The sequence below is a fragment of the Triturus cristatus genome, chromosome 5_2, assembly GCF_964204655.1.
Source record: "Triturus cristatus chromosome 5_2, aTriCri1.1, whole genome shotgun sequence".
In the NCBI taxonomy this organism is placed as follows: Eukaryota; Metazoa; Chordata; class Amphibia; order Caudata; family Salamandridae; genus Triturus; species Triturus cristatus.
The window spans coordinates 375,584,386-375,602,635 of NC_140588.1; the positions used below are offsets into that span (position 1 = coordinate 375,584,386).

Here is an 18,250-nt window from a genome sequence, read left to right on the forward strand (position 1 = left end):
ATCCCACCCTCGCTGAAGTTGAAATTTTATTTTTACTGATGGGTGATGCAGCTTCTGTCCCAGGCATAGCTACAAGGGGGCTGTTGATATTTCTGTGACAATATAATTACTCACCCAGGTCAATATGCGCATCTGCTTTTGAAATCTTCAACATCCTTTGTTCTACTTTTAATTTCATCTCAATATTTATTAACAAGTATTGTGTGTTTTGATTTTCAGGATTATGAACTCCAGCTAGCATCCTATAGTTCGGGCCTTGAAACTTTGCTAAACATACCAATAAAAAGGACAATGGTCCAGTCGCCATCAGGAGTTGTACTACAAGAGGTACGATGGTGCTGTTTATGCTGATATTGGCCATGCTGCAATTTGGGAAGTTTTATTGTGATAGCCTTGCTTGTAGTGACAATGGTATGAGGAATATGTGTGACATTATCGTTTCCTAAAGATGATGCAGTTGTAAGTAGTCTGAGAAATGTCATCAATTCTGACATTATCGTGACCAAGAAGATTGTTACAGTAATATTAAAAAACAACAAAGTTTTGTTTGTGAGACTATTTTTTTCCGCTGTAGTTATAATTGACATGCAGGCTGTTTTCTGCTGTAGCCAGAATATCACGCAGTGTACTGAATGCCAGTAGAAGTGGTATTTGAGATCAACCTGAATAGATACTTGGTGACTGATGTTACAGTTGGAACCACAACATAGTCAATTTAAGTGCAATAGTAAGTAAAAAATCTAGTTTGGCAATTGCCACTTTATACAACCACTTGTCATCATATACCATACAAATAAAGATTTTCTTGTTCAGCTGGCAGAATGCCACATCCTATACAGTAGCTTAGTTTAGTAAAACGTACTTTTTGTAGGTTCAGCATAGATAAATATCAGCTTTGCTCTCCTATGAGAAAGTCTCTGCAAAGCATTGTAGGCACTGATGGGAGGAGTTTAGTTTATTTCATAGCCCTTTAATTTGGTGGCAAAGGCCAACTAATTGAATTGATAGCATCATGGCCAAGTCCACGAAAACTGAAAGGATCAGATTTTTCTATTCATCCTTCTAGAAATACTCATGCCCCCAAAGTATTTGTTAGTAACCGGTCCACGATATACTTAGGCTTGGATTGAATCAACTTTTCTTTCATCATTGTGGTCAACCATATTCAAGCAGGAGTATAAGGCAGGCTTCTTCTACCAAACAATCCGTGGCATTAGGTCTACCATTGTGCAGCCTTTACAGGGAGACCATTGGAATAAAAAGAAATGCCAGCATTTGTGCTAGCAATTCCCCTCCTGATTTCCTTGTGAGTAAAATTGCACCTCTGCAGAGTTCTGTAATTACTTAGATATGTGAGGCTGAGAATATACCATTTGGTTTGCCCCTTTCACATGAGAGTTCCTAATCAATAGTTGAAAAGCTCGAGAAATGTAGCAAAAGCTCCTAACACAACAAGCTTATTATTTTTCTTGCAAATAGGTTGATGATCGTTTAATGTTCCACGGGAATAAACCCTTGAAATTAAAGAATAATTATTCAAAACAAACCAGGGTTCTAGCTTTCAATGTATTTTGGAAAATTAGTAAAAGTATGACACTAACTTTTAAAGATCTACGGCCCAAATGAATAATTGCCTAATAAAAGTTGAGTGTTCCAGTGGAACAAGAATGTATTTAGGACATTGACTAGCATCTTCATGAAAACAAATCACAGTAGTTTCTTAGGTGGGCTTGAGATGATTTCTCCAAGAACAGGAACCTGAAGAATGCCTGTGTAGGTAGACTGATTAGTGGTCCTGGGCCCCATTCGATAACTGTTAAGTTCCTAATTGAGGCGTGATGTGTCCTTCCTGGGAAAGAGTAGCTTAAATGCAGTAAATGGCAGAGGGCTTTTGGTTTACATTGGGGCACAGATTCTGAAAATGCCTCTTGCACCATCCCTTGTTTTTAATTGCATGTCAGAGTATCAGAGTTATGCAAGGGTGTTGGGCTTCAGGGTCTGCCTCCTCATAGACATGGATTTCGCCAAGTACAGAGATTCAATTTCCATTGTAGCACCCCTCCTCCCCCCAGGGATTTGTTCTACTGCTTTCCAGAGATACAGGGAATTCCATATGGCAGTGAAGGTTTTCTATAGAAGAATCCGGAACATTAGTGTACTAGTCAAAGTGGAGTCGAGGATCAATAGATAGTTTTGTGTGGAGATTGTAGAAGATTGGTTAGATAGATAGTAGGTGATGCAGTGAGATTTAGGACCACCCACCAGCCAAAGACTAAGGGCCTGTATTAGATATCAGCGGAGGGGTTACTTCATCACGACGATGACTGATATCCCGTCCACCGAAATATTAATCCCTTAGATTATAATGGAATTTATATTTCGGCGGACAGGATATTCGTCATCATCGTGACAGAGTAACTCGTCTGACTAGATCTAAATCATGAAATAAGACACTCATTTGAACTAAAACCCCTCTGGTTTACCAAGTGAACTGTTATTGTGGAGTTTCTGCTTCTTGTTGCCCTTTGCATATATTCATATACAGGGATGGGGGATCCTTTGCTGACCATCGTAATCAGTTCTCTTCACTTTCAAAGACTCATAAGCGGTTTTTTGTACCAATCAATCAATCAATCATTTGCAGACCGCACTACATACCCGCGAGGGTCTCAATCCTCTGGGAGGGTGGGCGCTACTGGTCGAACAGCCAGGTCTTGAGTAGCCTCCTGAAGGTCAGCAGGGCTTGGGTCTGTCGTAGGCTCAGTGGGAGGGTGTTCCAGGTCTTGGCGGTGAGGTGGGAGAAGGATCTTCTGCCGGTGGTTGTTTTACGGATGCGAGGGACGGTGGCGAGTGCGAGGTTGCGGAGTGGAGCTGGCGGTTTGGGATGTAGAAGGAGAGTTGTCTGTGGAGGTAGGCTGGGCCTTGTGTGCGTGGATGAGGAGCTTGGAGGATATCCTCTTGTTGACGGGGAGCCAGTGCAGGTTTCTCAGGTGGGGGGTGATGTGGCTGTGGCGTGGTACGTCGAGGATCAGTCGTGCAGAGGCGTTTTGGATGCATAAATGCGTTTTGGTAAAAACCCAGGCAAAGGAAAGGAATTCATCAGAACAATGTGTAGGGTATTGGTGAAATCAATGTGCAACTCACATCTAAGCAAAAAAAAGTTTTTGGTAAAATATAATGATCCTTGCTCTATCTTGGCTAGTATAGCCCAATACAAATATACAATTTGAGAGAGTGTACATTGTCCTGGCATAGTAAATTCTGGGAACACAGTGAATCTCATGTACAATCGGCAATGCAGTCGCATACAGTGGATTTAGAATATATAAACCTTCTCTTCAACAGTGTGTGTCACTCTAATTAAACAATTTGTGATTTTGAAATGACCGGGCATTTCACATGTGAAGTCAAAACTTAAGGCTGTTTGAGAGTGGTATGATACCCATTAGTGGTGCTGTATGCATTGACTGAATGATCCAGAATTTATATGTGCTTCTACTGTAATAATTATGTACTGTATCTATGTGTATACTAACATCTAACCTGTTGTGAGGTGTGTTTGGAGTTTTTTACATTTTGTTTTTAAAAGTAAACCTGAAACTTGGCTACGGTTCAAATAAACATAAATTAACCGTGATCCTCAAGTAAATGATCTGGTATTGATATATATTTTGCCTTTTATCTATCCATCTTTCTCATTGTTTCACTTTGAAGAATGTTGTATTTGTATTTTTAAGAAATATATTTTGACTCCTTTGCATTTTTCTTCCTTCAGGCTGCAGACATTCAGAGTCGTTACATAGAACTTCTCACCAGAGGTGGGGATTATTATAAATTCCTGAATGAAATGTCCAAGAACATGGAGGACATAAAGGTGAATTACTCATTAAATCAGCCTGGATACTTGTAATCTAATTGTAAAAATGCTACCTATTTTTCTTCTGTTTGCCCAATCTCTCCCCCCCCCCCAAAAGAAGAATGTATTGTTTTGTTTTTGGTCATTTAAGCACTCTTCTAATTATGAACAATATGTTCTCTGACTAGTAGGGGTGTTAAACCTCTTTACATTCTCCCCACATCAGCAAATTATCACTGGAATCTTTAACCTAGATTTGGCAGTCCACCGCCACATGCACCACACTCTTGTGTCAAGCATCTATGTGACCCCTGAAAAGGCCATTGCACCCTTGACTTGTTGATCACAAAATGTTCCATTTCTTTATTACAATCAAATTATTTTATACTACTCTGACCACTGTTAAGCATTTTCCCATCCTGTTCCGGAAAATACAGCCCCATGCTCAATCAAGGGCCACATGTGAAACCTTTCAAGCATTGCGCCTTAACCATACAGACAGTTTAACCTCCTGTTAGATCGATCTTTCCCATGTGCAGATTTTAAAAATATGATCTACCCTGTAAACAAGATAGTCACTATTTGGCCTCCAAAAAAGCTGGTACAGAAAAAGAATAATGTATTTAGGCTGTATAAACCTGAGGGAAACTAGGTTTTTATTGTAGTAGTCCGCGCCTCCCCCCCCCCCCCCCCCCACTATTTTTGCCTGTTATTTGATGCAACTTTGACTGAAGTGCAATGGGTTCCTGCTAACCAAGTCTCCAGTACCAGTGTTCTTTCCCCATAACAAGATAACTGGTCACTTGAACCCCGAGTGACCAGGCATTTAGCACCTTTATAAGTCCTTAGTAAGTAGCATCTCTGGTACCTAGGACCTAGGTACTGAAGAGGTTCCCTAAGAGATGCAGCATACCTTGTGAAATTTTAAGGGACCCTGCACCAAACTCATACAGGCAGACACTGCTGGCTGCATGACAAGGTGCTCCAAAAAGTGAAAACACGACATGGCACACACTTGTGTGCCAGGTTCCCCTAACACTGCATGTAATATTTGTAAGTCACCCGTACAGTAGGCCTTAAAGCTCTAAGACAGGGTGCATTAAATTACATTTGAGGACATAGCGGCATGAGTTGATATGGCCCTGTGCTGGCCCGTTTAATTACTGACAGTGCAAGTGGACAGGGAAGCCATCTTAAGGTATGTCCCGGGCACTGGCCAAAACTACTTTCCCAACTACATAATGGCGTCACTGAAACCTATGGTGTTTGGTAACAAACACCTCATATTAATAAATCCACACTGATCCCAGTGATGGATTTATTCAAACATGCACACAGAGTGAACCTTAGAGGTACCCCTGAAATCTACCAGCCCTGGCTGACTGGTGCTGTCCAGCCTGCCACCACAGATGAATTTCTGACCCCATGAGTGAGAGCCCTCGCTCTTAGGAGGCCAGGAACAATGCCTTCTCTGGAGGGAGCTGATTTACCACCTCCTCCTCCAGGATGGCTGGTAAATCAGCATATCAAGGCAGTAGGCTTCAAAGGCCGCTGTTGCGAATATATGACGTTTCTTCACATGCGTTTAGTACGCATGCCATTACTACGCGGTCGTTAGTACGACCGCGTTTTTAGTTCGCATACCTTTACAATGAAATTCGGAACTACGAATTGCAGTAAGGGGGTGCTGGATGTTGGAATAGTATAATTTACTATTCCAACTCCAGTCTATGCGGACACTAGGGAAGGTGTTGGATTTTAAATCCAACACCTTCTCCCCCTTACTGCAATTCGTAGTTCCGAATTGCGTTGTAAAGGTATGCTAACTAACAACGCGGTCGTACTAACGACCGCGTAGTAATGGCATGCGAAGTAACGCATGCTAAGTAAATGCCGTGTTCGAGGCATGTGGGCTGCTGAATTCATATCTGTGCATAGATCGCCGCCTAGTGTTGGGTCCGGATGTTTGCACGTTGTTGTCCTGGAAGAGTCTTCGAAGTATCCTTGGATAGGTGACTCCTCCCCTGGACTACAGTGCGCATGGGCATCCTCTCCATCCTCAGATTGTTTTTTTCCGCCATTGGGTTCGGATGTGCTATCTTAGCTCAAGTTAGGAAAATATTTTGTCGAGGCCAAAAGGCCTTTAGTTCGCGTCGGTACTGTTTATCGATCGGTTTTCGATACAACCTTGTTAGTTTACTAACTTTCAGCACCGACTTTTTTCGCATTTACCTGTTCATCGACTACTTCGACGATGGAATCGAGGACGCCATTCAAAAGGTGTCCGGTATGCAATGCGAAGTACCCACACATCGACGTCCATCCGGTGTGCAACAAATGCCTTTCGCCGGACCACGACGAATCGACATGCATGGCCTGTGCCCGGTTCCGTTCCAAGAAGACTCTACGGAATCGACGAGCGGCGAGACTCGAGGCGCAGCACGCGGCACCGGCCCCAGCAGACATCTTCAACGAGGCTGAAGACGTCGAAGAATTGGAAGTCTTACCCTCCAGTCCCGTTTCCGAACACGAATCCGGATCGGACGAAGTCGACGAATCACTCTTCCACAGAGGTGAAGACGACACCGAGGTAGGAGACGACGAGGAGGCCTTAGGGGCCGAAGAGAGTAGCTCCAATGATGAACAAGGCCTACCTGTTCAGACCGCTGAAAGCCCAGTTCCACAGCCTATGGCTCCGGTCGAGGGATCGCCTTCGGGCCTTACCCGAGACCCATCCCGCAGTTCTTCGGCCCCGCCCTCGGGCCCGGCCTCGGACATTCAGCGGCAGCCATTACTGCTTAAACCGGCTGGTTTCCCTTCCATAAAACCGAAACCGAAAGCTGCTCCGGTTCCAACGAAACCGAAAGTGGCGCTGGTCGGATCGAGGCCTTCCACGCCTTCGACGCCAGCGCAACGCGTCGGCACCGACCGCACCAAGAGAGACTTCGGTGCCGAACTTGAAGCGGGCGACGTCGGAGTCGACAAACGGAAAAAGGCCTTCGGCGCCGACAAACCTGCTCGGCTCCCGGCACCGACGCCACTGACACCGAGGGCTGCACCGCCTGCTGCGTCTCGCATCGCTCCCTCGACGACACCAAAGCCTCACGCATCGAAGACGTCGACGGTCATCTCCGCACCTCGACTCGATGAACCACCGGCGCCGAAAAAGTCCTCGGCCGCCTCTACGAACCTGGTCGGTGCCAAAGCCTCAAAGGCGCTCCAAGTACGACCTGGTGCGACACAAAACAGCAAAACCAAGGCTGCCCTCCAGGACCCGTCGGGTTCCGGTCCGATCGAAGCTCCAGCAGCCTCTTCGGTGCCAGCCAACATTACCTTTGGCTTGCCTCCGTCAACAATCCCGAAAATGTTCCAACTCAGGACACGGGTCACCCAGACTACGATTACACCTGCTGAGACGTCTCCGTCACGTGTCATCGACGCCAACACTGGCAGGATGATTCTCCACGAGCGAAGGATAACTTCGGAACCACCGTTGGACCCTTTCAGGATCCCACCAAAAAGGAAGCTGCCTGTAGAATCAGAACCTCTCCTTTATGAACCTTTCCACTCATCCTACCAGGATCCACAACTATTCTCCCCCACACGCTCCGACACGGATGCGTTGGAGGACTACATGGATGACCAAGTCCCCTACCATGGAGACACAGACCCTGATGACCAGCAGGACCCTGATCACACTTGGGGCGACCCTGTAGACCCAGGTGCACCTCTCGATGCACAGGACCCACAACTCTATGGGGCAAAAACATCTCCCACAGAGGATACTGCAGCCTTCAACGCTCTTATTGAACGTGCTGCCAATAACCATGGGGTGCAGCTTCACTCTGACACCATCGAAGATGACTTTCTTATGGACACTTTCGCATCCTCAGAACGGCATGTAAAGACTCTGCCCATGTTGAAAGGAGTCCTCAAACCAGCCAAGGACATTTTCAAGGAACCCACCAGGGCGCGAGTGATAAACCCCAGGATTGATAAGAAATACCGATCAGCACCTGGGGACCCTACTTACATCAGAGGCCAATTACCACTAGACTCCATTGTCGTAGCGAATGCTCGCAAGAGGGCACACTCGCAAACGACAGGTGACGCTCCTCCCCCGGACAAAGAGTCCAAGGTGTTAGAGACCTCTGGCAAGCGAGTTGCCGCCCAAGCTGCCAACATATGGCGCATAGCCAACACTCAAGCGCTCCTTGCTCGCTATGATAGAGCTCACTATGACACACTGGAGCAACTATTCCAACATCTCCCTGACCAGTTCAAGGAAGGCGCAGAAATTCTCATCAGAGAAGGACAGCTACTCACGAATGCTTCCATCAAGTGTGCACTAGATGCTGCAGACACGGCTGCCAGGGCCATAAACACAAGCGTCATGCTGCGACGACATGCCTGGTTACGAATCTCAGGATTCAAGCCTGCGGTACAAAACAATATACTCAACCAGCCCGTCAACCCCGACTATTTATTCGGGCCAGAGGTTGACACCACCCTTGAGAAGATAAAAAAGGACACGGACACTGCAAAGTCCATGGGCGCTCTCCAAACTCAGTCCTTTCGGAGCGGCTCCTTTCGTCGCCCCGGAAACAAGGGAGCAGGTAGAGGACAGGGGTCACAACAAACGTATAACAAAGGCAATACACAGACCACCTACGATAAAAACACCCGAGGTGGATATCGTGGCTCCAGTACAAAGGGCAGAGGACGCGGCTACGGCAACACCAGGTCCTCCCCCAAGAACAAGCAGTGACGCCCTCTCCCTTCCTCCCGACCACATAACACCTGTCGGGGGAAGGCTACAAAGGTTCCTGTCCACGTGGAACTCCATCACCACGGACAGGTGGGTCAAAGACATTGTAAAATACGGTTACTGTCTGGAGTTAACCTCCACTCCACCCACAATACCACCAAGAAACCGTCCTATGTCCTCAGAGCACTTAACGCTCTTACAGAAAGAGGTGCAAAGTATGCTTCTAAAAGGCGCTATAGAGGTCGTACCCATCCACGAGCAGGGTACGGGGGTGTACTCCCTCTACTTCTTAATTCCAAAAAAGGACGGGTCACTCAGACCTATATTAGACCTGAGACCCCTGAACCAGTACATTCTTTCAGAGCACTTTCACATGCTCACTCTACAGCAAGTCCTTCCGCTTCTCAAGCAGGGAGACTTCCTAGACACACTGGACCTCAAGGATGCGTATTTCCACATACCCATCCACCCCTCACACAAAAAATACCTCAGGTTCACTGTTCAGGGGCAGCACTATCAATTCAAAGTCCTTCCCTTCGGCGTGACAACAGCGCCCAGGGTTTTCACGAAGTGCCTAGCTACGGTGGCAGCACATCTACGGAGGCAGCATATACACGTCTACCCCTACCTAGACGACTGGCTCGTTCAAGCGAAGTCAGCCCAGCAATGTGCCAGCCACATGTCCCGCACCATTCACCTTCTTCACAGTCTGGGATTCTCACTAAATTACCCAAAGTCCCATCTCCAGCCCGCACACGTACAACAGTACCTAGGTGCGACTATAGACACTCTGGCGGCCACAGCTCAGCCAAATTTAGTGAGGATCAACAGCATCCAACTGCTGATCTCCAAGTTCAAACCCAATCACTCACTTCCAGCACGAGTGTTTATGCAGTTAATAGGCATGATGGCCTCCTGCATCTTCATAGTCCCGCACGCGAGATTACATATGCGCCCGCTTCAGGAGTGCCTAGCACGTCAGTGGAATCAGGCTCAAGGACAGTTGAAAGACCTAGTGTTGGTGAGCGGTCGGGCATACAACTCTCTGCATTGGTGGAATCCACAAAACCTTTGCAAGGGCCGACCATTCCAAGAGCCTGTTCCACAGATAGTACTGACAGCGGACGCGTCTCTCCAGGGATGGGGAGCTCATGTACTCCACTACACAGTGCAGGGACTATGGACGACACAACAAAAGAAGATGCACATCAACCTTCTGGAACTGATGGCAATCTTCCTGGCCATGAAGGCATTCAAAGTACATCTATGCAACAAGGTCGTGTTGATCCGGACGGACAACATGACCGCAATGTACTACATACAGAAGCAGGGAGGAACACACTCTCCACAGTTGTCTCATCTGGCTCAGAGCATGTGGAAGTGGGCCATTCAGAGGAACATGTTCCTCATGGCGGAACACCTCCCTGGCAAGGACAACCAGATGGCGGATCTGCTCAGCAGACACAGCCACCAGATGCACGAGTGGGCGTTACACCCATCAGTACTCCAACCGTACTTCCAGCAGTGGGGTCATCCAGAGATAGACCTATTCGCGACAAGCGAAAACGCAAAATGCCAAAGCTTCGCCGCCAGGTTCCCACATCCACAGTCGCAGGGCAATGCGATATGGATGAACTGGTCCGGCAGATTTGCGTACGCTTTTCCCCCAGCGCCGTTGATACCGCTGGTGGCTCGCAAACTCAGACAACACTCTCTGACACTCGTCCTAGTTGCTCCCACGTGGGCACGCCAGCCGTGGTACACCACCTTCCTCGAACTTTCCGTGGTGCCGCATCAAAGGCTGCGGATCAAACCCGCGCATTTGACGCAGAACCATGGAGAGATTCAGCACCCAGATCCGCAACAGCTGAACCTGGCGATCTGGCTCCTGAAGTCCTAGAGTTTGGCTATCTCAACCTGCCACCTGACTGTATGGACATCATCAAGGAGGCCAGGAGACCCACTACAAGAGCTTGCTATGCAGCCAAATGGAAAAGGTTCGTCATTTATTGCGGTAATAATGACATTAACCCGCTGGACGCATCCATCCAAAACATCATCTGTTACCTCTTACACCTATACCGATGCAATCTGGCGTACACCTCTATACGTGTCCATTTGACCGCAATATCAGCCTATCTGCAAACCAGGCAGCACCTCTCACTGTTCAGAGTGCCTGCCATCAAAGCATTCTTGGAGGGACTCAAACGAGTCATTCCACCAAGCCACCCACCGGCTCCAATGTGGAACCTCAACTTGGTCCTCACACGCCTGATGGGTCCACCCTTTGAACCTCTACACTCATGCGAGATTCAATTCCTTACCTGGAAAGTAGCCTTCCTGGTAGCGATCACTTCCTTAAGAAGAGTTAGTGAACTCCAGGCACTAACCGTTCGAGAGCCATTTATACAGGTTCACGCCAACAGGGTCGTACTACGTACCAACCCCAAATTCATGCCCAAAGTGATATCGCAGTTCCACATGAATCAAACTATTGAACTGCCCGTTTTCTTCCAAAACCCACAAACTGTCGCAGAAAGGGCACTACACACACTAGATGTACGGAGGGCCCTCATGTACTACATCGACAGGACTAAACCCTTCAGGAAGACAAAACAACTGTTCGTTGCCTTTGCCCCGCACCACAAAGGTAACGCCATCTCCAAAGCAGGGATAGCCAGATGGATAGTTAAGTGTATTCAAATCTGTTATCAAAAGGCAAAACGCACATTAACTATTCCACCACGAGCCCACTCAACACGCAAGTTGGGGGCTTCCATGGCTTTTCTAGGAAATATTCCCCTGCATGATATATGCAGAGCAGCCACATGGTCCACTACACACACATTTACAAAACACTATTGTGTAGACGTGCAGTCAAAACAGCAGGCAGCTGTAGGACAGGCTGTTCTCAAAACACTTTTTCAGACCGCTGCAGCTGGCACTGGTAGCCGCCGCTAATAGAGGGCACTGCTATGTATTCTATGCACAGATATGAATTCAGCAGCCCACATGCCTCGAACTGAATATGCTACTTACCAGTATGCATCTGTTCTTGGCATGTAGGGCTGCTGACATTCATATCGCCCTCCCTCCTCCCCGGCGCCTGTAGCAGCTGCAGCTCTCAGAATTACTGTATAGCATGGTCATCACTTTCTGTATCTACTCCATCACTGCCACAATGGCGAAAAACAATCTGAGGATGGAGAGGATGCCCATGCGCACTGTAGTCCAGGGGAGGAGTCACCTATCCAAGGATACTTCGAAGACTCTTCCAGGACAACAACGTGCAAACATCCGGACCCAACACTAGGCGGCGATCTATGCACAGATATGAATGTCAGCAGCCCTACATGCCAAGAACAGATGCATACTGGTAAGTAGCATTTTCATTACCCTCTGTTGCCTTTGGTACGTGAATCAAGGCTTCCCCAGATAGGGGAAATGTCATCCCCCATCTGGCACCAGGACAGGTGGGAAAATTAGCTATGTAGGAGGTGTGTTACACTGCCAGGCTGGACACCTCTTGGGGGGGATCAGCTTCAAGTGAATACGAATTTAGAAATTGTACCATCTTGTGTGTGTTGGAATTCTGGGACCGAATGATGCCCTCTCCCCAAAGTAAGTGGTTATTTAGGGGGTGTAGAGACCTCAAGGGTAAGTAGCCCATTGGTAGTAACCATTACCTAGATGACTCATTCCCCTTAACATCCCTAAATTGTGTATTTAGGGGACCCTCTGATACCAGGATTTCAGCCTTCATTGGACAAAAGGAAGAAGCGGACAAAGAAGACTGGCTGAACTGAGGAGCAACTACTATACTGGTGCCAACCATGGCATCCTGTCTGCAGTACCTGTCACTCGCGGAGAACCTGACTCATCCTGCCACTGTGCAGACTCCAAGAAACCCGAAGGGCCTGCCAGTGCTTCGCGAATCACCAGAGATACTCCCTTGGTGTAGAGGAGGTACTCCTTCATCTGCAACCACCAAAGAAGCAATATCTGGTTTACCGTCTTGCCACCTGCCAGGATTACCAACACTGCAGCCTCCCAGGAAGAGGTCAGTGTGCTGCAGGTCAGATCCATCCTCCCTCCAAGTGTGGGCAAGCCAGAACCGACCAGAGCTGCACAGTGCTAATACCTGGGGTACCGGACCCTTGCTGCAACCAAGGCTTGTTATGTTCAGTCCGGACTGCAACGCCGAGGAAGGCTGACCTGCACATCGAGGGACTTCGGGTACAATGAGATGTACATTGTGAGTGGCCCAGCTGTCCTGTTTGTCCCTCTTCAGCAGAAAGCAAGGCACAGCGAGAGCCTCTGACTACCGCCAGCCGATGCCTCAAAGTACCTCCTCACCTGTGCCCCACAGTCTGATTCTGAGGGAGGTGAAGGTGCCAACAGGGTCCCGAGACCCTCTGAGGCTAAGCCCACCTTTGGGTTTGCTAAGACTGGATTTCCAGTTGCCTCCTTCAGCCTCTTTCTTCAGGGCCCTTCAACCGCTAGAGACTCGAGCATTGAACCTGATGCCAAAAGACACCACTGTACCCGAGCCCCAAAGCCCAGGAAGTGGACCACTGGTGACCTGCCATTCTTGAGCATCTTAAGGGTCAAGCCCCCCTGTGGGTTCCCCCAGACTGGTCCCTCCTCTGCACCCAGAAGCCCCAGAGCCTCCTGAGGTGACCTGTTGTTGTGGCTACGGACCTTGCTCCGTACTCACCTTAAGTCCCAGAGAACAGTCCTGTAAGTCACTGTTAAGTGCTCAAATGCAGTACATGTTTGTCTTCATAGAATAACATTACAGCTCCCAAAAATTGCACTGTCAACTTTTGAAAACTATAAAAATATATAACTCAAATAGGACTTACCTGATTCCGAGGATCTTGGTATGTAAATTCATATAAAAGTATGTGTTATTTTTATAAATTGGTGTCGGATTCTTTATTGGGTGTGTGTCTCACTTACTCCTGTGTGTGTGCAATAAATGCTTAGCGCTACCTTCTGATATGCCGAACTTCTCACCCACATTACCACAAAAGAGAGCCTTTGAGGTGTCACTTGTGCCTCTGTAATTCCTTTAGGGTTTGACTGGACTCTACACAGTGTACCTCTTTTTGGTCCACTATTTAAAGAGTCAGCTTCCTACAAAACCCAGTTGCGGACCTTTAATTAGGAAAATAATATGACTCCACAATTTAGAAAAGCAGTTAATAATTAATGAATAACAACAATAATCCTTCAGACCAAACCATCTCTAAATAAGCAAAGCACACTTCAAGGAAATCTGTGTATCATTTCACAAAAGCATTGTAGCACACCAGAGTCATCCTCTGCTCTTAAAAATAAGAAACTGCATCTTAAGTTTTTACCTCTGATTTTTCTTCTGGCCTTAGATCTTAATGCCATTTGATTGCTGGAAAACGTTAATATCCAAAGCTTTATTTCAGCAACTGACACAAATATTCCACCCATGACCTATACACAGTGATGACAATTCAGGAGTGGCAACCAATGTGCCCTATACACTGGTAAACTAGGTCTTGCTTGAATATTAATTAGATGGTCATGGGCTTCCTATGTCTGTAGATAAAATGCCCACACATAACATTGCAGGGGAATACCATGAAAGACGGTTGTGGGCCTTGGGCTGGCATGCATAGTGAAGGAGTCAGACTAAGAGGAATAACTATACTAGGGGAAAACACAGAGAATGGGACACATAGAAAACATTTGCATGAGAGAAAGAGAGAAAGAGTGTGAAAAATGAGAGTAGATGGAGTTAATAGAAAGAGGAAAGCAAGACCGAAAGAAAGGAGCGCAATGCGAAAGTAAAGTAGGAAATGGGGGCGAAAGTGATGGCTAGATGGATGGGTGAAAGGTTGGATTGAAAATTTGAAAGGAGCAGTGAAGGATGGAAAAATGCATAGCTCGAGAAGGGTAAAAGCTGTATAGGTGAAAGGACAGGTGGATGGATACTTGAATGTTGATGAGTGGATGGGCGGAAGGATGGATGTATATATGAAAGAATGGGTGTAAAAAGTATGAATGAATGAGGATGGGTGGTGCAAAGATTAAGGAATGGACAGATGGGTGACAAGATGAATGAAGAGATGGTATGGAATGAATGTGAGGGGGACTCTTCTAAGGAGTGTTGTATTTTAACCCTTTGTATGTTTTGTTTGAATATATATGTGTTCGATGTGAATTTGAAGTGAGAGTAATTTAATGTTCGAGGCATATGAGCTGCAGATCACACACTAGGACAGTAGATCGCCATCTGGTGTTGGGCTCGGATGCTTGCAGGTTGTTGTCTTCGGAAGAAGTCTTTGTGGTCACGAGATAGGTGACTCCTCCCTTAGATGACAGTGCGCATGGGCATCAACTCCATCGTTAGATTGTTTTTTCCGCCATTGGGTTCGGATGCAACTTTTCCGCTCCGGTTGGAAATCTCAATTCCAGCGCAAAACTTCCACAAAACATCGAAGCACCTTCTTTCTCGACATCTATTTCATTGGCTCGATTCTGGACGTCGAAGCGGGGTGCTGGGCCTATCCATGCCGTGAGACCAACGGCTCATGGAAAGGACGCCTTTAAAAAAATACCCCCAGTGTGGAGCAAAATTTCCGCACAGTGACCACCACAAAGTCTGCAACCTGTGCCTATCACCTGAACACGACTAGTCCAGCTGTCCAGCCTGCTCATCCTTTCGATCCAAAAAGACCATTCGAGATCGAAGGGCTCGAAGACACATCATGGCGCAGAGACCAGCCCCGGAACCAGAGGACATCTTTGATGAAGGCCCCGATGCCCCAGAAGAAGATTCCGAGGATCTACAAATCATCTCCGAAGCAGACTCCTCAGACGACCCCATCATTCCTGGGCAACGTGTGAGTACTACTGCCCCAGCCCCAACCCCTCCAAAACCAAAGGCATTGGTCAAGACTTCGCCTGCTGGCCCCAGTCGAGACCGAAAACACCCTTCAGAAGTCCCGCCTCTGAAGAAACATAAGCCTTCTGGTAGCTCGGGATCGAGCAAACCGCATGTCATTGTTCAACCGGCACCTTCGGCACCGAAGACAAAAGAACTCTTGGCACCGAAACCGGCTCTGACGCCTTCGGCCCCGAAAACACCAAGGCCAATAGATAAACCGGCACCGAAGGTTCCCAAGCCTAAAGATATAACTTCGGCTCTGAAACCATCATCGGCACCGAAACCAACGGCTAAGGACTCTCATACACCTCCTAAAGCCAAAAAGTCAACGATCAACCAAAACCTCGATCGGATCGAAAAAATCGGCACCAAAGACTGTTCCAGAGGAACAAGAACTTTTTCATCCAGATGGCATCGACCCAAGGCAGAAAAAGATTTATATTAACCCAAAGACTAGTCATGTCACCGCGGTGCCATGTAAAAAACTTAAACTGGACACACCACCTGCCCCAGTTCCTATAAACAGGAAGGACTCTGCAACATCGCCTATGCCCCCTTCCTCTCCTATACTGCCTTCTAACCCACCCCATCTGCCTACACCACCCCTACCTATACCCTCTCCATCACATACACCACCTCCACAGGATGATGATGATGACCTAGGGGGTGGGGGTGACCCTAATGATCTGTTCACGGACCCAGATACCTCACCACTTGATTGGGCATTCCCTCTACCAGACATGCCTGACCCTCAGCCATATCCATCCAAACCATCGCCTCCAGACGATCACCTGGGGTTTGGCCAATTATTAAACAGAGCTGCACTTTACCACGGCGTCACAATGCACTCCGACGCACCAGAGAAAGACTTCCTATTAGATATTTTTGAACAATCTCAAAAGTCTATACAAATTCTGCCTATGATTAAAGGAGTAATAAAACATGCCCCGAGGTATTTAAAGGCCCCGTCTGTGCCTGGGTTCTTAACCCGAGGATGGAAAAGAAATATAGGCCTGCCCCTGAAGATCCTAATTACATCAAAGGGCAGCTCTCTTTGGATTCTTTGGTCATTTCCAATGCTAGGAAACGCGCCAACTCCCAAACCACAGGAGATACACCACCCCCCGACAACGAATCCAAACCGTTAGAAGCCTCTGGCAAAAGAGTAGCAGCACAAGCCGCTAATCATTGGCATATTGCCAACACCCAAGCCCTACTAGCACGCTATGACAGGGCCCACTATGACCAGTTAGAGAATCTATTACAACATCTGCCAGGGCAATATAAATCCCAGGCAAATGACCTTATCCAGGAGGGAAAACTTATTTCAAATGGGTCAATTAAATGTGCGCTTGACACCGCAGACACCGTCTCTAGAGCAATTAACACCAGTGTGCTCCTTAGACGACATGCCTGGCTACGCATTTCAGGCTTTAAGCCAGAGGTATAAACTACCATACTTAGTCAGCCATTCAACCAAGAACAGCTGTTTTGGCCAGCAGTAGACACCTAACTTGAAAAAATGAAGAAGGACACCGAGACTGCTAAGTCCATGGGAGCATTACAGTCTCCACAACCACGTGGCTCCTTTCGGCGCTCCTTCTACAGAGGAGCCTCCAAAAATAGAGAGCAGACACCTCCTCTACATTCAAAGCCGCTACACAAACATCCCCCAGTAGAGGATATTTTAGAGGCGGATACAGAGGAAACTACAAGGTAATAACAACACTCGTACCTCCCCTGGCACAAAACAGTGACTTTCTTCCACTCCCCCCAGACCATTCCACTCCAGTCGGGGGAAGACTAAAACAGTTCTTACCTGTTTTGAACTCCATCACAACAGAAAAGTGCGTAAGACAAATTATCCAGTATGGTTGCTGCCTGGAACTCACAACTACCCCCCCACATATACCACCCAAACAGCGTTCCATGTCACCAGACCATCTTACGCTCCTCAAACAAGAGGTTCTATCATTTCTTCAAAAACACGCAATAGAACCAGTTCCCTTTGAACAGCAGGGTACAGGGGTATATTCACTCTACTTCGTAATCCCCAAAAAGGACGGGACTCTAAGACCAATACTCGACCTCAGACCCCTAAATCTGTATATAAACTCAGATCATTTCCATATGATCACTCTTCAACAAGTGCTCCCACTACTGCAACAAGGCGATTTCCTTGCCACCCTAGATCTCAAGGACACCTACTTACACATTCCCATACATCCTGACCACAGGAAGTATCTGAGGTTGTGGTGGACGGACAACACTACCAGTTTGCAGTCCTTCCATTCGGGGTAACAACCGCGCCCAGAGTGTTCACCAAATGTCTGGCAGTAGTAGCAGCACATCTCAGAAGACAACAAATTCATGTCTTCCCGTATCTAGACGACTGGCTAATAAAAGCCAAGTCATTCAACAAATGTGTTCTACACACTCACCAAACAATCCAAATCTTACACAACTTGGGATTCACAATCAACTATCCCAAGTCTCATCTCCAACCCTCTCATATACATCAGTATCTAGGAGCCACCATAAACACCTCCACAGCCCTAGCATATCCCTGCCCAGCCAGGATAGCCAATATACAAGCTCTTATCACCAAATTTAAAATACAACACTCTCTTCCAGCAAGAGTGTTCATGCAACTCATAGGCATGATGGCGTCATGCATCTTCATTGTGCCTTATGCAAG

General features: G+C 47.2%; 1 protein-coding gene across 2 annotated transcripts in view; it reads left to right on the forward strand.

Annotated features, from left to right (window-relative positions):
• The window catches only part of DSP (desmoplakin), a 222,571-nt gene that overhangs the window by 175,971 nt on the left and 28,350 nt on the right, over window positions 1-18,250 (forward strand). For both annotated transcript variants that reach the window (XM_085607227.1, XM_085607228.1), the window contains exons 21-22: window positions 220-327; window positions 3,776-3,874. In XM_085607227.1, the coding sequence (XP_085463353.1) occupies window positions 220-327; window positions 3,776-3,874 (207 nt within the window). The remainder of the gene's footprint in view (window positions 1-219; window positions 328-3,775; window positions 3,875-18,250) is intronic.